This window comes from Symphalangus syndactylus, chromosome 24 (assembly GCF_028878055.3).
Source record: "Symphalangus syndactylus isolate Jambi chromosome 24, NHGRI_mSymSyn1-v2.1_pri, whole genome shotgun sequence".
NCBI classification, from domain to species: domain Eukaryota; kingdom Metazoa; phylum Chordata; class Mammalia; order Primates; family Hylobatidae; genus Symphalangus; species Symphalangus syndactylus.
The window spans coordinates 41274430-41295733 of NC_072446.2; the positions used below are offsets into that span (position 1 = coordinate 41274430).

The 21304-nt window shown below is 40.5% G+C and overlaps 1 protein-coding gene across 4 annotated transcripts in view; it reads right to left on the reverse strand.

The window, feature by feature from the left end:
* Positions 1-536: 536 nt before the first annotated feature.
* Positions 537-21304, reverse strand: part of DEFB115 (defensin beta 115) — a 218068-nt gene continuing 197300 nt past the window's right edge. For 2 of the 4 annotated variants that reach the window (XR_010119419.1, XR_010119420.1), the window contains exons 2-3: positions 20264-20321; positions 8971-9035 (exon numbers count right to left, since the gene is read on the reverse strand). Coding sequence is in view for 1 of the 4 variants with exons in the window: in XM_055265188.2 (XP_055121163.1) it covers positions 661-833; positions 2548-2641 (267 nt within the window). In the remaining 3 variants the exon portion in view is untranslated. Of the gene's footprint in view, positions 834-2547; positions 2642-8970; positions 9036-20263; positions 20322-21304 lie in introns of those variants that run through there. The other 2 variants (XM_055265188.2, XR_010119418.1) reach the window with 2 other exon arrangements.

The window sequence follows — 21304 nt, forward strand, 5'->3', positions numbered from 1 at the left end:
TCCTCTTCTGGCGAAGGGGCACACTGGTTCCTATCTCTTGGAGCTGTTGTTGGGACAAAATGAAGTAAAGTGCTTAGGACAAGACCTTGCACATAATAAGTTCTCACTAAATGTTGGGCCTTTTATTTTCCTCTTCCATTTACTTGGGGGCAGGAGTAGTTGCCTCCTGGTCAGAGGGCATGCCAATCTTTGGACAGCCAAAGGTGCTTAGGAACTTGGGGTAAGGGTTAAGTTCCAAGAATAAGACCATACGGCAGAGCCTTGAGCTAAAGACAGAAAAGGACACTTTCTGGATTACACTGTTTTATTGCAACTCTCCAGGATGAGACATTAGACAAGAATCTGTAGCTAAGGTCCAATTTGTGTTAACCTGGTAAACTTCTACATTCAGGGACCCGGTCAGAGGTTCAAGAATTCAAGATCTAGATCCTATAAAATTTTCTTACCATGAAAACCACTATTATTAGTCATATCCAGAGACGGCTTAGAGTGTTGTTGGGCTACAGTAGGCTAGAGAGATATATTGATAGCAGGAATGGGCGTGTTTTTCTAACGGGCCCTGTGAAGACTTAACAGAGATCTAGGAAAATGCAGGTGCCCCCAGTAGCCATTTCATTGACTCATTATAATGACTTAAAATTCTGAATTCAGAAGTCACAACTAGATATATAGCTCACTTGTCTCTTTTTGGTCGTGAATGTGTGATAGTTTATCCTTTTCTTTAGGTACACAGCAAATATGTTTTTCCCCACATTTTTCTTTCTTCCTCTCAATTTCTTTGCATGATTTCCTGCATCTGCCAGTTCCATAATAGCACCTCCTGATCCATCCATCTATCAAAATAAGCAAAGACATGAATATATAAATACATTTAAAAAGTAAACACAATTAAACGAAGGATGTTGGTAATAGTAATAATGGTTAGAGTGAAACATTGATTTTGACACTTAATGGCATTCATGAGAATGTTACAAATTTGTGCATGTTTAATGACTAGGAGTAGTTATCTTCCTTCCTCTAATCAGCTCTAATTGAATTTTATTCCTATGCTTATGATACTTTCATTTCTGTCATTTTTCATAGTCTCACTAAATATGGTTCTACTTCCTCTCTAAATCTAGATGCTTGCCAGGAAGTGGGACTAAGGCTTCAATTATCTTTTTTTTTTCTCTCTCCATTCATTATTCATCTAACTGCAATTTGTTGAGCATCTACTATGTGCCAGGCATTGTTTGTTCTAGGGGTGCTTGCCCCAGGGGTTGTTTAAAGCAAGACCCTGAACAATGGATGATCAATTTACATTTCTGAGCTGCAGGCTGAAGTTGTGTTTGTGTGTGTGTGTGTGTGTGTGTGTTGGGGGGCGGGTGCAGGGAGGGTTTAACACTGTGCTCTTCTCTGACTGATTTTCTGTGACTCTAAGTCAACGCAGACTGCAAACCCAGCTTTCCCAGCACATTGGATTCAGTTGAGGGATCATTATGTCTTAATCTAAACTACAGATTCTTTCTACTTGTCTCTTCCCCAAACTCTTCTTCTGGGAGATAATTCCTAATTCTCTGTCTTTTACCAGAATGTTCAGATTGAAAAAAATCAGTCACATTGACTCTCACTTTTCTCTTCCAGTATTTCATAAGTCAATATGTAGATTCTTTCTCCAAAATGTCTCTTGCATCTGCAACTCCCTCTATTCTACTTGCCTTCACTGGAATATAAGGCATGCTCAAACCAACTCAGGGTTAGTCCAGAATCACCTTCTTTTGCTTCTAGAACAACTGAGTGATTGGCAAAGGCTTTCAGCTTGAATAGCTGCTCCAAGAGAGGATGTGACTTCCAACAGCAATGACCCAAAGGAAATCACAGAATTAAAAATCATCAACTTTAGAGCCCCTGGGAAGCCTAAGGGGAAAACATTTCCATTAGAAAGTTATTCACCACCTGGCCATGATGCCTGTTTATACTGTTAGAGAGCTTTGAGCATGTTCAACTTGAAAGCCAAAATCTTCTGCTCTAACCCCAGCTCCATACTGTGAGCCTGTTTTTATAAGCCTGTAGATATCCAACATCAACTTACAACTTTTTCACCATATATTCCAAGACAAGAGCAAGTTGCCTCTTCTGCCTGCTTTAAAGGAGCACTCAAAGCCCAACAACAGTGAAGTGAAGTAATGAGACTGATTATTACAAGAGGTAGTATCAGCTGAAAGTGGGGTTGAAGTGAAAGACTCACAGGATGAGACTGTTGACATATGGGCCAGAGGCATTCAGGATACTAGAGATGTTGGGGTTGCTTCTGCATATGGAAGGGACTTCATATAAAACACCTTGGCCTCTGCAGATATTCTCCAGGTTCCCTAATGAGAAGCACCACCATGGTCAGGGCTGACAGGCTGCCCTTCTTATGGGAGCACATTCATTATAAGCCTTTCATCAGATCTCAGCCATCCCTGTGGGCTCTCCTCGCTTCCACACATGGTCAATTTTCTGGTGATTCTGTGGTTAGGACCCCATCCTTACTCCCTTTTCCCTCCTCTCCATGGTTCTGTTTACCTGCGGCAGTCTGAGCCAGGACCACAAGGACAACTAAGGCCAGGACAGAGAGTTTAATGTCTCCTGAGAGGGGTGACAAATGATCTGGCAGCATTCTGAATGTGCTGGGGAAGGTGGGTGTGCACTTAGCATTTTATTGACCTAGGTAAGGCTGAGTCGCAGACAAAAAATTAGAGAAGGGCAGAATGTTACACCACCCAGAACATCAGCCCGCCACTCAGCAGTATAAACTGATTATCCAGTGTTCAGAGTCCTGCTCTAGATATCCTTGGGGATGGTGAAAGGCACTAACAGAGGAGGTACAAGTCCTCTACAAGGCTGTTGCACTGGGCAGAGAACAGATTCCCTTCTCCAAGAAGCCTTTCCTGTCCCTCTCCTTCATAATTTATCCCCCTCCCCTACATTCTCACAGCTGCTGTTTTCTTTTCCTCTGTGTGTTTATCATGACACACTGGAACTAAGTGGTTTTCTAGTTCCTCCTCCCTTTCAGAATGATACCCTAAGGGAAACTTTTAATAGACAGTGAGACCCCTGAGGTTAGGAACAGGCTGTCATTTTGGTACACTCAGAGCATGCAGTGAACATGTGTTGAAAAGCACCGAGTGAGTGAACGCACATATGGCATATAATTGTATCCCGGTAGCTCTTAGAATTGGCATTTCCCAGCTAAGAAAATGCAGGCTGAGAGTGGAAAAGAATCGTCTAGGGTCCTACCATGAGCAAGAAAGAAACGGACTGGGGTGGAAGCCCTCATAATCCAGCTCGTTGTCCAGCTCTTAACTCTGAATTTTTATCCTATTTTCCTACTCCAAATCCTTCATATCAACCATTTCTGGGTCTTTCTTGGACTCCAGCCTCAAACAACAAAGCAAAAAATATTTCTTGCAGTTTTTCCAACAAAAAGAAGAGGGCACTGCCCAGGCTCCATTAGGAGGGCTGCCTGTGGGCCCACTGGATCTTCCTTTTTGGGTTCCTGGTCCTTTTCCGCCTTTGGGTGAGTCCAGTGTGCCTCAGTTCTACTCTCCTCTTTCTACATGCAGGCAGCGGACCTGATGGGGTTCAGGAAATTTGTTTTGCTTTTAGGATTTGGACAGAACTTTCTTCAGGAAAGCAATGAACATCAATGTCATCCACTGAACTTTCACTGTCAGGCAGCAACTATGCTAAGCACTTTATATATATGACCCCCTGGAATCCTCACGGGAGCCCTGATAGGCAGGTGTGATGTGCTCAGGGTTACACAGTGACTATGAGTGAGGTCTGGATTCAGATCTGGGTTACCTGTCCCCAGATAACATGTTCTTTCTGTCATCCCAGAGGATTATGCCTGAGCAATGATGGAAGGAGAGGTCTGTTTAACTTGGAAAGCAGTAAACAGCTGGAGAGTCATAACTGCTGTCTTCAAGTATCTGAAAGGCATGTTCTGTGTAGGCCAACAGGGCAGAACTAATAGGCCTGAGTGGAAACTGCAAAGGCACAAGCTGAAACTCATCAGAAAGACCTCTGAAGATGGGAACCATCTGGAAAATGGTTAGACTGCCTGGAGGAGCTGGTGGCTCCTCCTGTTCTAAAGCTGCAAACTGAGATGACATGACCACTCCCCTCAGATTCTGCAGGGAGGATGGCTGAATTGGCTGCGTGTGGGTCTGTGCACTGGCACAATTCTAGGCACTGAGCTTAAGAGAAGAAAGCAAAGTCCGGCCATTCTAATTAGGGAGAGGGACAACAAACATATAGTGTCAGTTGGTGATAAGTGCTATAAAGAAAAATAGGGAAAGGAGAATAGAGAATAATATACTTGTGTGTGTGTGTGTATGAGAATATGTGTGTGTGAGTGTGTGTAAGGCACACAGGATTGAGTGTAGAGTAAGGGGAATAGAGAATATTGATATACGTGTGTATGTGTGAGTGTGTGTGTAAGGCACATAGGATTGAGTGCAGTGTAAGGGGAATAGAAAATAATATGATATATGTGTATGTGTGAGTGTGTGTGTGACACACAGGATTGAGTGCAGAGTAAGGGGAATAGAGAATAATATACATGTGTATTTGTGATTGTAAGTGTGTGTGTGTGTTAGGCACACAGGATTGAGTGCACAGTAAGGGGAATAGAAAATAATATGATATATGTGTGTGTGTGAGTGTGTGTGTGACACACAGGATTGAGTGCAGAGTAAGGGGAATAGAGAATAATATACATATGTATGTGTGAGTGTAAGAGTGTGTGTGTGTGTTAGGCACACAGGATTGAGTGCACAGTAAGGGGAATAGAAAATATGATATATGTGTATGTGTGAGTGTGTGTGTGACACACAGGATTGAGTGCAGAGTAAGGGGAATAGAGAATAATATACATATGTATGTGTGAGTGTAAGAGTGTGTGTGTGTGTTAGGCATACAGGATTGAGTGCACAGTAAGGGGAATAGAGAATAATAGGATATATGTGTGTGTGGCTATTTTGAGCAGGAGGGTCAAGTAAGGACTCATTGAGGAAGTGGCATAGAGCAGAACCTGAATGTGCTAGGAATTGAACCACACAGATATCTAGAATCTTCCAGGCAGAGAGAACAGCAAGAGCAAAGCCCCTGAGGCAAAAAAGTGTTCGGTATGCTAGGAAGAGCAAGAGGTCAAGTGTGGTTGGAGTAGTGGGAGCCAGAGAACGGATAAAAGAAACAGAAATCATAGAGGCAGGCACAGCTACATCCTATCAGATCCAATAGGCCCTCGTTAAGGACTTTGGAATTTATTTAAAATGTGATGAGAAATTGTGGTTTACATTTAAAGTGATCTTTCAAATCTGAAAGTTTATTTCTGTCTATGAGACATCACGTTCTCTATCTACAAAGTAAAGTATTTGGGCTAAACTAATGTTTCCTGAAATATGTTGTCCATACCATTGATAGTATGTGTGATCATTTAGGCAGCACAAAAAAGTATATGTTTTTAATAGTTATTTACTTTAATGCTCATTTGAGAAAAAATTCACTAGTCCTTGATGTCGTGGTTTTATATATAACATCACTCAGGATTTGGGCTTGGTATGGATTTGAGTAAATGGACTGTGTTGATCTCTATAAGGAATATACATATATATAATATATATTTTTATGAGACAGAGTCTTGCTCTGTTGTCCAGGCTGGAGTGTAGTGGGGCAATCTCGACTCACTGCAACCTCCGCCTCCCGGGTTCAAGCAATTCTCCTGCCTCAGCCTCCCATGTAGCTGGATTATAGTCATGTGCCACCACACCTGGCTAATTTTTCTATTTTTAGTAGAGATGGGGTTTCACCATGTTGGCTAGGCTGGTCTTGAACTCCTGACCTCATGTGATCCTCCCGTCTTGGCCTCCCAAAGTGCTATGATTACAGGCGTGAGTCATTGTGCCTGGCCTCTATAAGAAATATTAAGTACACAATATAACAGGCTATAGAGAATATGGCAAAAAATGTTTATAAGGCAGTATACAAATAGCTAATGTTTGTAGCTAGAAAATTGATAAGGACCATTCTATGAAATAGAAAACTGAAGCTCAGAAAGGTTAACTGACTTTCTTAAGGGCACACAGCTGGTAAGGCATGGGGAGCAGAAACTGGTCTTCGTTCATCTGACTCCAAATCTATTGCTCCTTGCATCAGGGAACACTGTCTCACCAAACACATAAGCCTCTGACTTTGTCTTTCTTTGATTATTTATTAACTTTTTATTTTGAAATATAAATTAACAAGAAATTGCAGAGATAGTAAAGAAATCCTGTGTGCCTTTTACCCGGTTTCCCCAAAATGTTACATTTATGTATGTATCTCATGTGAATGAGATCATATGGTATTCATCTTTAGGGTCTGGCTTATTTCACTTAACATAATGTCCTCCAAGTTCATCCATGTTGCCACAAATGATGGGATTTCATTCATTTTTATGGCTGAATAGTATTTCATTATGTATATATACTAAATTTTCTCTATCCAGTCATCTGTTGATGGGCACTTTGGTTGATTCTATATCTTGGCTACTGAGAATACTGCTGCAATAAACATAGGAGTGCCGACATCTCCTTGACATACTGATTTCCTTTCCTTTGGATATATACCCAGTAATAGGGTTGCTGAATAATATGGTAGTTTTATTTTTAATTTTTTGAGAAACCTCCGTACTGTTTTCCATAATGGCTGTACTAATTTAAATCTCCATCAACAGCATGTAAAGGTTGTTTTTTCTCCACATTCTTGCCAGCATTTTTATCTTTTTCTCTTTGACAGTAGCCATTCTAACTGGAATAAGGAAATATCTCATTTTGGTTTTGACTTGCTTTTCCCTGATTATTAGTGCTGCTGAGCATTTCTTCATAAAACTGTTGGCTATTTGTCTTATTTTGAGGAGTGTCTCTTCAGATCATTTGCCAATTTTTAAATCAGGTTATTTGGTAGTCTTTTTATTTTTTCTCTTGAGTTGTTTCAGTTTCTTATATATTCTGGATATTAACCACTTGTCATATATATAGTTTGCAAGTATTTCTCCCATTCTGTAGGTGTCTGTTCACTCTGAATGTTTCCTTTGCTGTAGAGTTTTTAGTTTGATTTAATCCCATTTGTCTATTTTTACTTTTGTTGCCTATGCTTGTAGAGTCATAGCCAAAAAATCTTTCCTTGACACCCATCCTCTTGTGAAAATAGTACTTTCTTTTTAAAAATAAAAAAAGTAACAAAAAATCTTTGCCCCAGTCTAATGTCATGAAGTATTTCTCCAATGTTTTTCTCCCACTAGTTCCATAGTTTCAAGTCTTTCAATCATTTTTAGTTGATTTTTGAATATGGTGAAAGATAAGGGTCTAGTTTCATTTTTGTGCATGTGGCTATCCAGTCCCCTAGTACCATTTATCGAAGAGACTGTCCTTTTCCCAATGTGTGTCCTTGGAAACTTTTTTTGAAAATCAGTTGGCTATAGATGTGCAGATTTGTTTCTGGGCTTTCTATTCTGTTCCATTGGTCTATGTTTCTGATTTTATGCCAGTATCAACCTATTTTGGTCACTAGATCTTTGTAGTATATTTTAAAGTCAGGTAGTGTGAGACCTTTAGATTTGTTGTTTTTGCTCTAGATTGTTTTGGTTATTAAAGGTCTTTTGCGGTTCAATAGAAAAAACAATCCTTGTGAAGAATGTCATTAATATGTTGATGACATTCATGGTCCAGGACACATAGCCCTCCTATGCAAATAACGCATAATCTTCCTGAGCCCCGCTATCACCAGATACTTGCAAGTTAGCTTACTGCAACTTTGGGGTTATGAGTACTGCTCGCAGAACTCTGCAGCCCAGGAACCATTCTCTTAAAATCTCCAGCAAGCTTTTGTTTCCTTTCAGTCAGCTCCTCTCTTGCTGATTCTGTTCATTGGTTCTTTGCGCCATATTTTCATACTTTCTCTAATAAATCTGCCTTTCTCTACCTACACCTGTCGTAGTAAATTATTTTACCCCTGTGCCACTGGCCCAGATAGTTGTCACTCATCTGCAATGGTTTCCCAGAAACTTAACTACTAATAGCCTTGTGAAAGTTGTCAAAATCAAAATGGGTTTAGAAAATCCGGAGAAATAGAGCCAGGGAAGGTCATGAAGAGAGGGTTCTCATATTTGTGTGCCTGATAACAAAAATGATCACAAAAGACTGCAAAAGCTACAACCTTTTTTTTTTTTTTTTGAGACGGAGTGTCACTCTGTGGCCCAGGCTGGAGTGCAGTGGCACAATCTCGGCTCACTGCAAGCTCTGCCTCCCAGGTTCACGCCATTCTCCTGCCTCAGCCTCCTGAGTAGCTGGGACTACAGGTGCCCGCCACCACGCCCAGCTAATTTTTTTGTATTTTTAGTAGAGACGGGGTTTCACCGTGGTCTCGATCTGCTGACCTCGTGATCCGCCCGCCTCGGCCTCCCAAAGTGCTGGGATTACAGGCTTGAGCCACCGCACCCGGCCAAAAGCTACAACCTTACACAAAGGCCACCGCAACCTTATGCAAAAAAATACTTCTAAAAGGACATCTGCCTAGCAACTACCTGTCGGACCTCAGACTGGCATCACCCTTATTATTGATCTTTGTAATCAAGGATAATTATTTCAAAATAATTATGTCATCCTCTTCATTTCTTCCTTTAAAAGCCTTTGTCATCCTTGACTTCCCTGAATATGCACATAGTTTACTGTGGCATGTGTATTTCCATTTTAATGCTTTATTCCCAAATAAATATATATATATTTTAGAGAGCCTCTCTCTGTTATTTAAATTGACAGCCTACTATTGACTGGAAGCCTTATAAATACATAAACAGTCAATTAACACATATTCGTATTATATACAGTATTCTTACAATTAAGTAAGCTAGACAAAATAAAATGTTATTAAGAAAATTATAAGGAAGAGAAGATATATATTTACCATTCATTAAATGGAAGTGGATCATCATAAAGATCTTCATCCTCATTGTCTTCACATTGACTGGGCTGAGGAGGAGAAAATGGGGGGGTTAGTCTTCCTGTGGCAGGGTGGCAGAGGCAAAAGAAAATCCACATATAAGTGGAATTGTGCAGTTCAAACCCATGCTGTTCAAGAGTCAACGTATTTGAAAAGCAGCCATGTCTTCTGATCAGCAAAAATACTCATGTATTTAACTTTAGACTTCTTGCCTATCATATGCATGCTGTAGAAATCGTTAGCAGAGAAATAACTTGATGGAGAGTTTTGTTCAATGTCTTACAGAAGTTTTATAAACAGTTCAAACATGATTGTCAAAAACAAGTAAATTAGGCATAAGTGTTTACAAATAAACTCCTCATAGTTTCAAAAATGTTTTTGGTAATTTGAAATCTTAAAGTGGAATTATGTAATATATGACAGTTAAATGTCTTGGTCATTGCTAAATAAGTTAAAATACTAAAACATTAATTATTAAGCACAAGCTTAAAGTTTGTATACTTTGGCATTTTGTTTTTATATGATATAGACTAAATATATTTGAATCTCTGTTAGTAAATTAAAAAAAACTTGTTTGAGGAACAAAAAACTTGTTTTTTCAAGAACAATTTTTTTTACAATGTCTAAAAGTTGTGAAATATATAGTCATAAAATGTTGGTATATCACAAATAGGTCAGATAACCTCCTAGTTATTCACAAAAATTAAGATCATTGAGAATTTTAAAATTCTAATTAATATATGTAATCAAAACTATCAGAAAAAGAAAAAATTCTACATGCAAAGTGTACAAGAAAAGTAAGATGTGTTTGTGGTGAGAAAAATTATAAGAAGACATGAGGATACATTTTGCATTAAGAAGAGCAATTTTATCTAATTTAAAGGTATTTAAAAGTCATTTTAAAATATGGATTTAGGAAGGAAATAGAAATGAGGCAGGAAGAAACCAGGAAGTAAGAAAGATGCAAAAAAAAAAAAAAAGTTATGAGGGTGTATTTTGGGTAAAGAAAGTTAAAAGGAAAGAGGAATTTTTTCTTTCGCATAAGAGAGAACTTTGGTCAAAATGATAAGGAGAAAAAAAGTAAATTTTTGTCCTAAGATAAAATGCCAGTATAAAAAAAAGAAAGTGTAGGACAAAACTGAAGTTTTAAATAGGCCGTAGAAGGTTTATAAAAGATAAATCTCGTGAAAGAAATTTTACGTGTGAGCAAGTTGGCTAAAATTAGAAGGGAATTGTTTATAAGTTTTTCTAAAAATAGAGCATTAATATCAAAAATATACTGATGCAAGGCTGGAGTTTGGGTCCCCATGTTGGAATAATAGGGTTTTCCCAAAGCACTGATCTTTTTTTTTTTTTGAGACGGAGTCTCGCTCTGTCGCCAGGCTGGAGTGCAGTGGTGCGATCTTGGCTCACTGCAACCTCCACCTCCTGGGTTCAAGTGATTCTCCTGCCTCAGCCTCCCAAGTAGCTGGGACTACAGGCACGGGCCACCATGCCCAGCTAATTTCTGTATTTTTAGTAGAGACGGGGTTTCACCATGTTGGCCAGGATGGTCTCGATCTCTTGACCTTGTGATCTGCCTGCCTAGGCCTCCCAAAGTGCTGGGATTACAGGTGTGAGCCACCGCGCTCGGCCTGATCTATTCTTAATAGAAAATTGTGAGAGTATTTCTTTACCTTTTTGGTAACTAGCTTAGGAAATAGAGGATCCATGGTTCAACAAGATAATTGCAGGTGCTTTTGTTAGGGGTGGAAAGTATCCACATTATCTGTGACGAATCCGTACGGGTCTATAGCAACCTCAGTTCTTGCCGCCTCAGAAGAAAGAATACGACTGAGGGGCGGAAGGCAAAGAAAGAGACCAAGGCAAGTTTCAGAGCAGGAGTGAAAGCTTATTAAAAAGCTTTAGAGCAGTAATGAAAGGAAAGTACACTTGGAAGAGACCCAAGCGGGCGACTTGAAGGACAAGGATGGCATTTAACCTTGATCCTAGGACTTTATATGCTGGCCCACTTCCAGCTTCTTGTGCCCCTTTCCCCTCATTCTTCCCCAATTGTGAATGTGTAGTGCCCTCCTTACTCTTGGGAAGTGGGCATGTGCGCTATGTGTAGTGCACATTCCAACAAAACAGTGTTGGAACACAGGACAGTGCCACTGTGGGCAATTCTTCGAGGTCAGTAGAAACTAAAAGTCTAGATTGAGCCTGGAGTGGCTGGGGAGGGGAGAGGCAGAAAATCCCTAGAAATGAGCTTTACAGTTCAGATATGGCTTTTTTGTTGTTGTTGTTGTTCTTTTTTTTTTTTTTTTTTATTATACTTTAGGGTTTTAGGGTACATGTGCACAATGTGCAGGTTTGTTACATATGTATCCATGTGCCATGTTGATTTCCTGCACCCATTAACTCGTCATTTAGCATTAGGTGTATCTCCTAATGCTGTCCCTCCCCCCTACCCCCACCCCACAACAGTCCCCGGAGCGTGATGTTCCCCTTCCTGTGTCCATGAGTTCTCATTGTTCAATTCCCACCTATGAGTGAGAACATGCGGTGTTTGGTTTTTTGTCCTTGCGATAGTTTACTGAGAATGATGGTCTCCAGTTTCATCCATGTTCCTACAAAGGACACGAACTCATCATTTTTTATGGCTGCATAGTATTCCATGGTGTATATGTGCCACATTTTCTTAATCCAGTCTATCGTTGTTGGACATTTGGGTTGGTTCCAACTCTTTGCTATTGTGAATAGTGCCGCAATAAACATACGTGTGCATGTGTCTTTATAGCAGCATGATTTATAGTCCTTTGGGTATATACCCAGTAATGGGATGGCTGGGTCAAATGGTATTTCTAGTTCTAGATCCCTGAGGAATCGCCACACTGACTTCCACAATGGTTGAACTAGTTTACAGTCCCACCAACAGTGTAAAAGTGTTCCTATTTCTCCACATCCTCTCCAGCACCTGTTGTTTCCTGATTTTTTAATGATGGCCATTCTAACTGGTGTAAGATGGTATCTCACTGTGGTTTTGATTTGCATTTCTCTGATGGCCAGTGATGAGGAGCATTTCTTCATGTGTTTTTTGGCTGCATAAATGTCTTCTTTTGAGAAGTGTCTGTTCATGTCCTCTGCCCACTTTTTGATGGGGTTGTTTGTTTTTTTCTTGTAAATTTGTTTGAGTTCATTGTAGATTCTGGATATTAGCCCTTTGTCAGATGAGTAGGTTGCAAACATTTTCTCCCATTGTGTAGGTTGCCTGTTCACTCTGATGATAGTTTCTTTTGCTGTGCAGAAGCTCTTTAGTTTAATGAGATCCCATTTGTCGATTTTGGCTTTTGTTGCCATTGCTTTTGGTGTTTTAGACATGAAGTCCTTGCCCATGCCTATGTCCTGAATGGTATTGCCTAGGTTTTCTTGTAGGATTTTAATGGTTTTAGGTCTAACATATAAGTCTTTAATCCATCTTGAATTAATTTTTGTATAAGGTGTAAGGAAGGGATCCAGTTGCAGCTTTCTACATATGGCTAGCCAGTTTTCCCAGCACCATTTATTAAATAGGGAATCCTTTCCCCATTTCTTGTTTTTGTCAGGTTTGTCAAAGATCAGATAGTTGTAGCTATGCGGCATCATTTCTGAGGGCTCTGTTCTGTTCCATTGATCTATGTCTCTGTTGTGGTACCAGTACCATGCTGTTTTGGTTACTGTAGCCTTGTAGTAGAGTTTAAAGTCAGGTAGCGTGATGCCTCCAGCTTTGTTCTTTTGGCTTAGGATTGACTTGGCGATGCGGGCTCTTTTTTGGTTCCATATGAACTTTAAAGTAGTTTTTTCCAATTCTGTGAAGAAAGTCATTGGTAGCTTGATGGGGATGGCATTGAATCTATAAATTACCTTGGGCAGTATGGCCATTTTCACGATATTGATTCTTCCAACCCATGAGCATGGAATGTTCTTCCATTTGTTTGTATCCTCTTTTATTTCATTGAGCAGTGGTTTGTAGTTCTCCTTGAAGAGGTCCTCCACATCCCTTGTAAGTTGGATTCCTAGGTATTTTATTCTCTTTGAAGCAATTGTGAATGGGAGTTCACTCATGATTTGGCTCTCTGTTTGTCTGTGATTGGTGTACAAGAATGCTTGTGATTTTTGTACATTAATTTTGTATCCTGAGACTTTGCTGAAGTTGCTAATCAGCTTAAGGAGATTTTGGGCTGAGACAATGGGGTTTTCTAGATATACAATCATGTCATCTGCAAACAGGGACAATTTGACTTCCTCTTTTCCTAATTGAATACCCTTTATTTCCTTCTCCTGCCTGATTGCTCTGGCCAGAACTTCCAGCACTATGTTGAATAGGAGCGGTGAGAGAGGGCATCCCTGTCTTGTGCCAGTTTTCAGAGGGAATGCTTCCAGTTTTTGCCCATTCAGTATGATATTGGCTGTGGGTTTGTTGTAGATAGCTCTTATTATTTTGAGATACGTCCCATCAATACCTAATTTATTGGGAGTTTTTAGCATGAAGGGTTGTTGAATTTTGTCAAAGGCCTTTTCTGCATCTATTGAGATAATCATGTGGTTTTTGTCTTTGGTTCTGTTTATATGCTGGATTACATTTATTGATTTGCGTATGTTGAACCAGCCTTGCATCCCAGGGATGAAGCCCACTTGATCATGGTGGATAAGCTTTTTGATGTGCTGCTGGATTCGGTTTGCCAGTATTTTATTGAGGATTTTTGCATCAATGTTCATCAAGGATATTGGTCTGAAATTCTCTTTTTTGGTTATGTCTCTGCCAGGTTTTGGTATCAGGACGATGCTGGCTTCGTAAAATGTGTTAGGGAGGATTCCCTCTTTTTCTATCGATTGGAATAGTTTCAGAAGGAATGGTACCAGTTCCTCCTTGTACCTCTGGTAGAATTCAGCTGTGAATCCATCAGGTCCTGGACTCTTTTTGGTTGATAAGCTATTGATTATTGCCACAATTTCAGAACCTGTTATTGGTCTATTCAGAGATTCAACTTCTTCCTGGTTTAGTCTTGGGAGGGTGTATTTGTCGAGGAATTTATCCATTTCTTCTAGATTTTCTAGTTTATTTGCATAGAGGTGTTTGTAGTATCCTCTGATGGTAGATTGTATTTCTGTGGGATCGGTGGTGATATCACCTTTTTCGTTTTTTATTGCATCTATTTGATTCTTCTCTCTTTTCTTCTTTATTAGTCTTGCTAGCGGTCCATCAATTTTGTTGATCTTTTCAAAAAACCAGCTCCTGGATTCATTAATTTTTTGAAGGGTTTTTTGTGTCTCTATTTCCTTCAGTTCTGCTCTGATTTTAGTTATTTCTAGCCTTCTGCTAGCTTTTGAATGTGTTTGCTCTTGCTTTTCTAGTTCTTTTAATTGTGATGTTAGGGTGTCAATTTTGGATCTTTCCTGCTTTCTCTTGTGGGCATTTAGTGCTATAAATTTCCCTCTACACACTGCTTTGAACGTGTCCCAGAGATTCTGGTATGTTGTGTCTTTGTTCTCGTTGGTTTCAAAGAACATCTTTATTTCTGCCTTCATTTCATTATGTACCCAATAGTCATTCAGGAGCAGGTTGTTCAGTTTCCATGTAGTTGAGCGGTTTTGACTGAGTTTCTTAATCCTCAGTTCTAGTTTGATTGCACTGTGGTCTGAGAGACAGTTTGTTATAATCTCTGTTCTTTTACATTTGCTGAGAAGAGCTTTACTTCCAACTATGTGGTCAATTTTGGAATAGGTGTGGTGTGGTGCTGAAAAAAATGTATATTCTGTTGATTTGGGGTGGAGAGTTCTGTAGATGTCTATTAGGTCCACTTTATGTAGAGCTGAGTTCAATTCCTGGATATCCTTGTTAACTTTCTGTCTCGTTGATCTGTCTAATGCTGACAGTGGGGTGTTTAAATCTCCCATTATTATTGTGTGGGAGTTTAAGTCCCTTTGTAGGTCACTGAGGACTTGCTTTATGAATCTGGGTGCTCCTGTGTTGGGTGCATATATATTTAGGATAGTTAGCTCTTCTTGTTGAATTGATCCCTTTACCATTATGTAATGGCCTTCTTTGTCTCTTTTGATCTTTGTTGGTTTAAAGTCTATTTTATCAGAGACTAGGATTGCAACCCCTGCCTTTTTTTGTTTTCCAGTTGCTTGATAGATCTTCCTCCATCCCTTTATTTTGAGTCTATGTGTGTCTCTGCACGTGAGATGGGTTTCCTGAATACAGCACACTGATGGGTCCTGACTCCTTATCCAGTTTGCCAATCTGTGTCTTTTGATTGGAGCATTTAGCCCATTTACATTTAACGTGAATATTGTTATGTGTGAATCTGATCCTGTCATTATGATGTTAGTTGGTTATTTTGCTCGTTAGTTGCTATAGTTTCTTCCTAGCCTCGATGGTCTTTACAATTTGGCATGTTTTTGCAGGGGCTGGTACCGGTTGTTCCTTTCCATGTTTAGTGCTTCCTTCAGGAGCTCTTTTAGGGCAGGCCTGGTGGTGACAAAATCACTCAGCGTGTGCTTGTCTGTAAAGTATTTTATTTCTCCTTCACTTATGAAGCTTAGTTTGGCGGGATAGGAAATTCTGGGTTGAAAATTCTTTTCTTTAAGAATGTTGAATATCGGCCCCCACTCTCTTCTGGCTTGTAGAGTTTCTGCTGAGAGATCAGCTGTTAGTCTGATGGGCTTCCCTTTGTGGGTAACCCGACCTTTCTCTCTGGCTGCCCTTAACATTTTTTCCTTCATTTCAACTTTGGTGAATCTGACAATTATGTGTCTTGGAGTTGCCCTTCTCGAGGAGTATCTTTGTGGCGTTCTCTGTATTTCCTGAATCTGAATGCTGGCCTGCCTTGCTAGATTGGGGAAGTTCTCCTGGATAATATCTTGCAGAGTGTTTTCCAACTTGGTTCCATTCTCCCCATCATTTTCAGGTATACCAATCAGATGTAGGTTTGGTCTTTTCACATAGTCCCAAATTTCTTGGAGGCTTTGTTCATTTCTTTTTATTCTTTTTTCTCTAAACTTCCCTTCTCTCTTCATTTCATTCATTTCATCTTCTATCAGCGATACCCTTTCTTCCAGTTGATCGCATCTGCTACTGAGGCTTCTGCATTCTTCGCGTAGTTCTCGAAACTTGGCTTTCAGCTCCATCATCTCCTTTAAGCCCTTCTCTCCATTGGTTATTCTAGTTATCCATTCTTCTAATTTTTTTTCAAAGTTTTTAACTTCTTTGCTATTGTTTTGAATTTCCTCTCGTAGCTCAGAGTAGTTTGATCGTCTGAAGCCTTCTCTCAACTCATCAAAGTCATCCTCCATCCAGCTTTGTTCCATTGCTGGTGAGGAACTGCGTTCCTTTGGAGGAGGAGAGGTGCTCTGTTTTTTAGAGTTTCCAGTTTTTTTGGTCTGTTTTTTCCCCATCTTTGTGGTTTTGTCTACTTTTTGTCTTTGATGATGATGATGTACAGATGGGTTTTTGGTGTGGATGTCCTTTCTGTTTGTTAATTTTCCTTCTACCAGACAAGACCCTCAGCTGCAGGTCTGTTGGAGTTTACTAGAGGTCCACTCCAGACCCTGTTTGGCTGGGTGTCAGCACCGGTGGCTGCAGAACAGCGGATTTTCGTGAGACCACAAATTCAGCTGTCTGATAGTTCCTCTGAAAGTTTTGTCTCAGAGGAGTACCCGGTTGAATGAGGTGTCGGTCTGTCCCTACTGAGGGGGTGCCTCCCAGTTAGGCTGCTCAGGGGTGAGGGACCCACTTTAGGAGGCAGTCTGTCCGTTCTCAGATCTCCAGCTGTGTGCTGGGAGAACCACTACTCTCTTCAAAGCTGTCAGTCAGACAGGGACATTTAAGGCTGTGGAGGTTCTGGCTGAGTTTTTGGTTGTCTGTGCCCTGCCCCCAGAGGTGGAGCCTACAGAGGCAGGCAGGCCTCCTTGAGCTGTGGTGGGCTCCACCCAGTTCGAGCTTCCTGGCTGCTTTGTTTACCTAAGCAAGCCTGGGCAATGGCGGGCGCCCCTCCCCCAGCCTCGCTGCCGCCTTGCAGCTTGATCTGAGACTGCTGTGCTACCAATCAGCAAGACTCTGTGGGCATAGGACCCTCCGAGCCAGGTGCGGGACACAATCTCCCAGTGTGCCGTTTTCCAGGCCCGTTGGAAAAGCGCAGTATTAGGACGGGACTGACCCGATATTCCAGGTGCCGTCTGTTTCCCCTTTCTTTGACTAGGAAAGGGAACTCCCTGACCCCTTGCGCTTCCCGCGTGAGGCAATGCCTCGCCCTGCTTCGGCTCGCGCACAGTGCGCTTCACCGACTGTCCTGAACCCACTGTTAGGCACTCCCTAGTGAGATGAAACCGGTACCTCAAGCAGAAATGCAGAAATCACCCGTCTTCTGTGTCGCTGGGGCTGGGAGCTGGAGACCGGAGCTGTTCCTATTCGGCCATCTTGGCTCCACCCCGAGTTATTGGCTGTAGTTGCCAAGAGGACAATCAAACTTTGCTATCTTCTGCTCCCGAAGTCAAGCCGTGATGGTCCGCGGCTTCGTTCTTGAAGTCAGTGAGACCAAGAACCCACCAATTCTGGACACAATATCAAATTTCCCAATGTAAGTAGGAGGAGGCTCACCACATGCAGGGACACGTGGGTAAACACTAGGAGGCAGAAAGGAGTAAGTGGAAGCCATAGTCTTCACTGGTGTATCTTCTCTGAGACCGGACTCAGCGCTCGCCAGGTCCTCTGCTAACGCAGGCCCCACAACCGTGAGGTAGAGGAGCCTATCCCAGCCTTTAACTGCCCCTACAGTTCAGATATGAAGCGGAAATTTTAAGTATCCTCTACATGTGTAGTGGATACACATATAGGGAGCAAGCAATTTTAAGTATCCACTACATGTGTAGTGCCCTCCTTACTCTTGGGAAGTGGGCATGTGCAGTATGTTTAGGAAGCTGTAGGCATGCCCATCTAAGACTTTCTTTCCTTTTGTGGTGGAATGTCCCTGGGAGGTCATAATCCACCACTTAGTCTCTCAGTGTGCATGCCTGAGCTCACTTGCCCAATTCCTGAGATTTTATTGGAAGCCTATTACCAATCTCAAGTGTTTTCATCTATTTGGAAAACTGCCTCTCCCTGGTGCCTGCGATCAATTAACACTTTAGTGGGGCAGCTGTAGACCATAAGGTAATTGTCTTTTCCTGGCGCTGGCTGCCAAATTATCATTTTTAGAGAGGCAGTGCGACAACTGCTGAACCATCACCTGATGGTCACCTGACACTCCTGGTTGGGGTAGGGGAGTTCTCTCCTGCCCTGCTCATGCCTGACTACCTGTCACACTTTGTGCCTTTGAAATGTTTCATCACTTGATTTTATTTCATAGTGACCTATGATCCTATTTATTTAATTTATTTTATTTTATTTACTTATTTATTTTTTGAGGCAGAGTCTCGCTCTGTCACCCAGGCTGCAGTACGGTGACATATCTCGGCCCATGGCAACCTCCGCCTCCTGGATTCAAGTGATCCTTCTGCCTCAGCCTCCCAAGTAGCTGGGATTGCAGGTGTGTGCCACCACACCCAGCTAATTTTTGTATTTTTAGTAGAGACAGGGTTTCACCATGTTGGCCAGGCTAGTCTCGAACTCCTGACCTTAAGTGATTCACCTGCCTCGGCCTCCCAAAATGCTGGGATTACAGGTGTGAGCCACTGCACCCAACTTATGATCCTATTTAGATCAAACGTTTTAAACCCTTAATAATTGAAAAGCTTCTCAAAAATAAAAGTATTTTTGACCTCAAACTAACTTTGGGATGTTCCAGAGCATGGAACTTCTCAAATGATCTGAAAAAGTGAGATATTAGATTAATTAGGTTTATCTTATATATTAAGTTATACGAGAAGCATTGTCAAACTAAGATATGCTTAACCTTCTTTGAATTATGTTTATATGAATGTTATTAATGTGTGTTCCAAAATTATATAGGTTCCTAGAAATCTGGTATGTCCTGGTATAAATGCTATCAGTCACAATTTTGGTAATTTTAAATTGTTGTGTGCCACAGAAATGAGCAAAATTCCTTGCCAATTGCATACTTCTCATCAGATCTTTAACCATGGCCAGTTTAAGTCTTGTTATTCACAGTTAATTGTTTCTCTCTTAATACTTTTTCTTCTGTTTCTCTCTAATACTGTTTCTTGTTATTCACAGTTGTTTCTAATACTTTTTCTTGTAATTGTTTCTAATACTGTTTCTTGTTATTCACAATTAACTGTTTCTCTCTAATACTTTTTCTGAAAGCTCATTGCAAGCAATTATAATCCTAAAGTGCTGTGTCTTCAAAAAGGTATATGGGAAGAATAAAAATAACTCTGAGAAGTACAAGTTTCTAATAGCTTTGAGTTCATATCTTGGACTGAACTTCCAGAACTCTCATGAAGAAACTGATGGGTTTGTGAAACTGCTAACCAAGATAAACAGAGAAAGAATTAATTACATGACAATGAATGAATTGATAAGGAAGAATTATGGGTTTTTAAGGCTTATTTGAAATGTTGCTGGTTCTTTACTGTTTTATTTTTCAGATTTAAGGAAAGTTTTTTCTTTTAAGCTCTTTATAGTTTATAGCAATTTGGTGAAATATACTTTTGTAAACAAAAATTGAGATATTTGATTTTTCTCCATGTATAATCCCTCCAGAATTTGGAAACTATTTGTGAGTACTCTTATTCTTGTGGCCTTATGGCTATTTGCATAAGTTCAGTAAGACTCAGTTCTCTTTATAACAGGATACAACTGAAAACACAAATTGTATTTCCAAGGCTTTGACTGGAATGTCATATTTACAAATGTGCATAGACTTCTTGGCTTCAAGGGTTCCCAACCTTATAATGAATGAGTAACAGTTTTCGTTTCCGGGTAGACCCAGGAACCTCAAGATATTAGATACAGGAGGTAAAATTCAATAACTGACTTGGTTTGGCTTCCTAGCATTGAGAGGTTTTTAAAAATCTAATCTGAGATTCCTTGTAAAAATTTCCAGCAAAACAACTTTAAAAGAAGCCTATGTAGTTATTCTTGCTTCATTATGTTAATGATCAGGCCAAGTTTGAGAATAAACGTACTTTGCAAACAAATTGGTCTTACCATGGTGGTTATTTTTGTAGAAATGGAGAAGACTGTAGAAAGAAAAATTACATTTCAAAAGAAAACTATATGATACCTATTATTAGATTGTAGCCCTGTTCATTATTTTGAGTTGTGATTATTTACCTGTAGACTGGACTGGATTCTGATTTCTTCCAATTTTCTATAATACTTGGCCAGAATTCTGCAACAAAGAATGAGAACTGCTCAGTACCTGAAGCCTTATAGGCTAAAGCTGGACAATTCGATATAAATTTCAAGTAACACCTCTCATGCCTGATGTCACAGATAATTCACCAGAATGCTGATGCTACAACCAGAGACATTCAAACTGCAAACCATGATTTGAAGTTGCCAACTTCATGGTGTGGACAGCTTTTCCCAAGACCATTGGAACAAAGCTGTCTGCCATAATAAAGTGCTTACCTATCTTCATCTTTTCTTACTTATGCCTAGCTCTTTCACTTGGCAGGATAATGGTGTAGTTAAAATTTTACAATAAGTTTCTGTGGGTAACCTGCACTCCCTGATTTCATTTAATCCAGTCATGGGATGTTAGATTACTTATTAACTCAATAGGGAGGAATCTGCAGTTGATGACATTTCTTGTTGCACATAGATAAATACATCAGATTTTGTAGAGCAGACACCTTGATTAAAATGGGTAGACTCCTAGTTTGTGTATTTGATGTTGGTTGGTTTAGGTCATGGGGACTCTGGCTAAGAAGCATACTCCAAACTCTTGTTACCCTCTTTTATTTATTATTATTATTATTTTTGAGATGGAGTCTCGCCCTATTGCCCAGGCTGGAGTGCAGTGGCGTGATCTTGGCCCACTGCAGCCTCCATCTCCCGGGTTCAAGCGATTCTCCTGCCTCGGTCTCCAAAGTAGCTGGGACTACAGGTGCTGGCCACCACGCCCAGCTAAATTTTGTACTTTAGAGACGGGGTTTCACCATGTTGGCTGGGATGTCTCGATCTCCTGACCTCGAGATCCGCCCGCCTCAGCCCCCCAAAGTGCTGGGATTACAGGCGTGAGCCACAGCGCCCAGCCCAGTGTTATCCTCTTAACAGTCATAATATTTGTCCCCTGGTGCGTTTTATCCTCTTAAAGTTTTAAATTTTCCGTACAGCCATCTGTCAAATCTCAGATGATCTCTCTCTAGC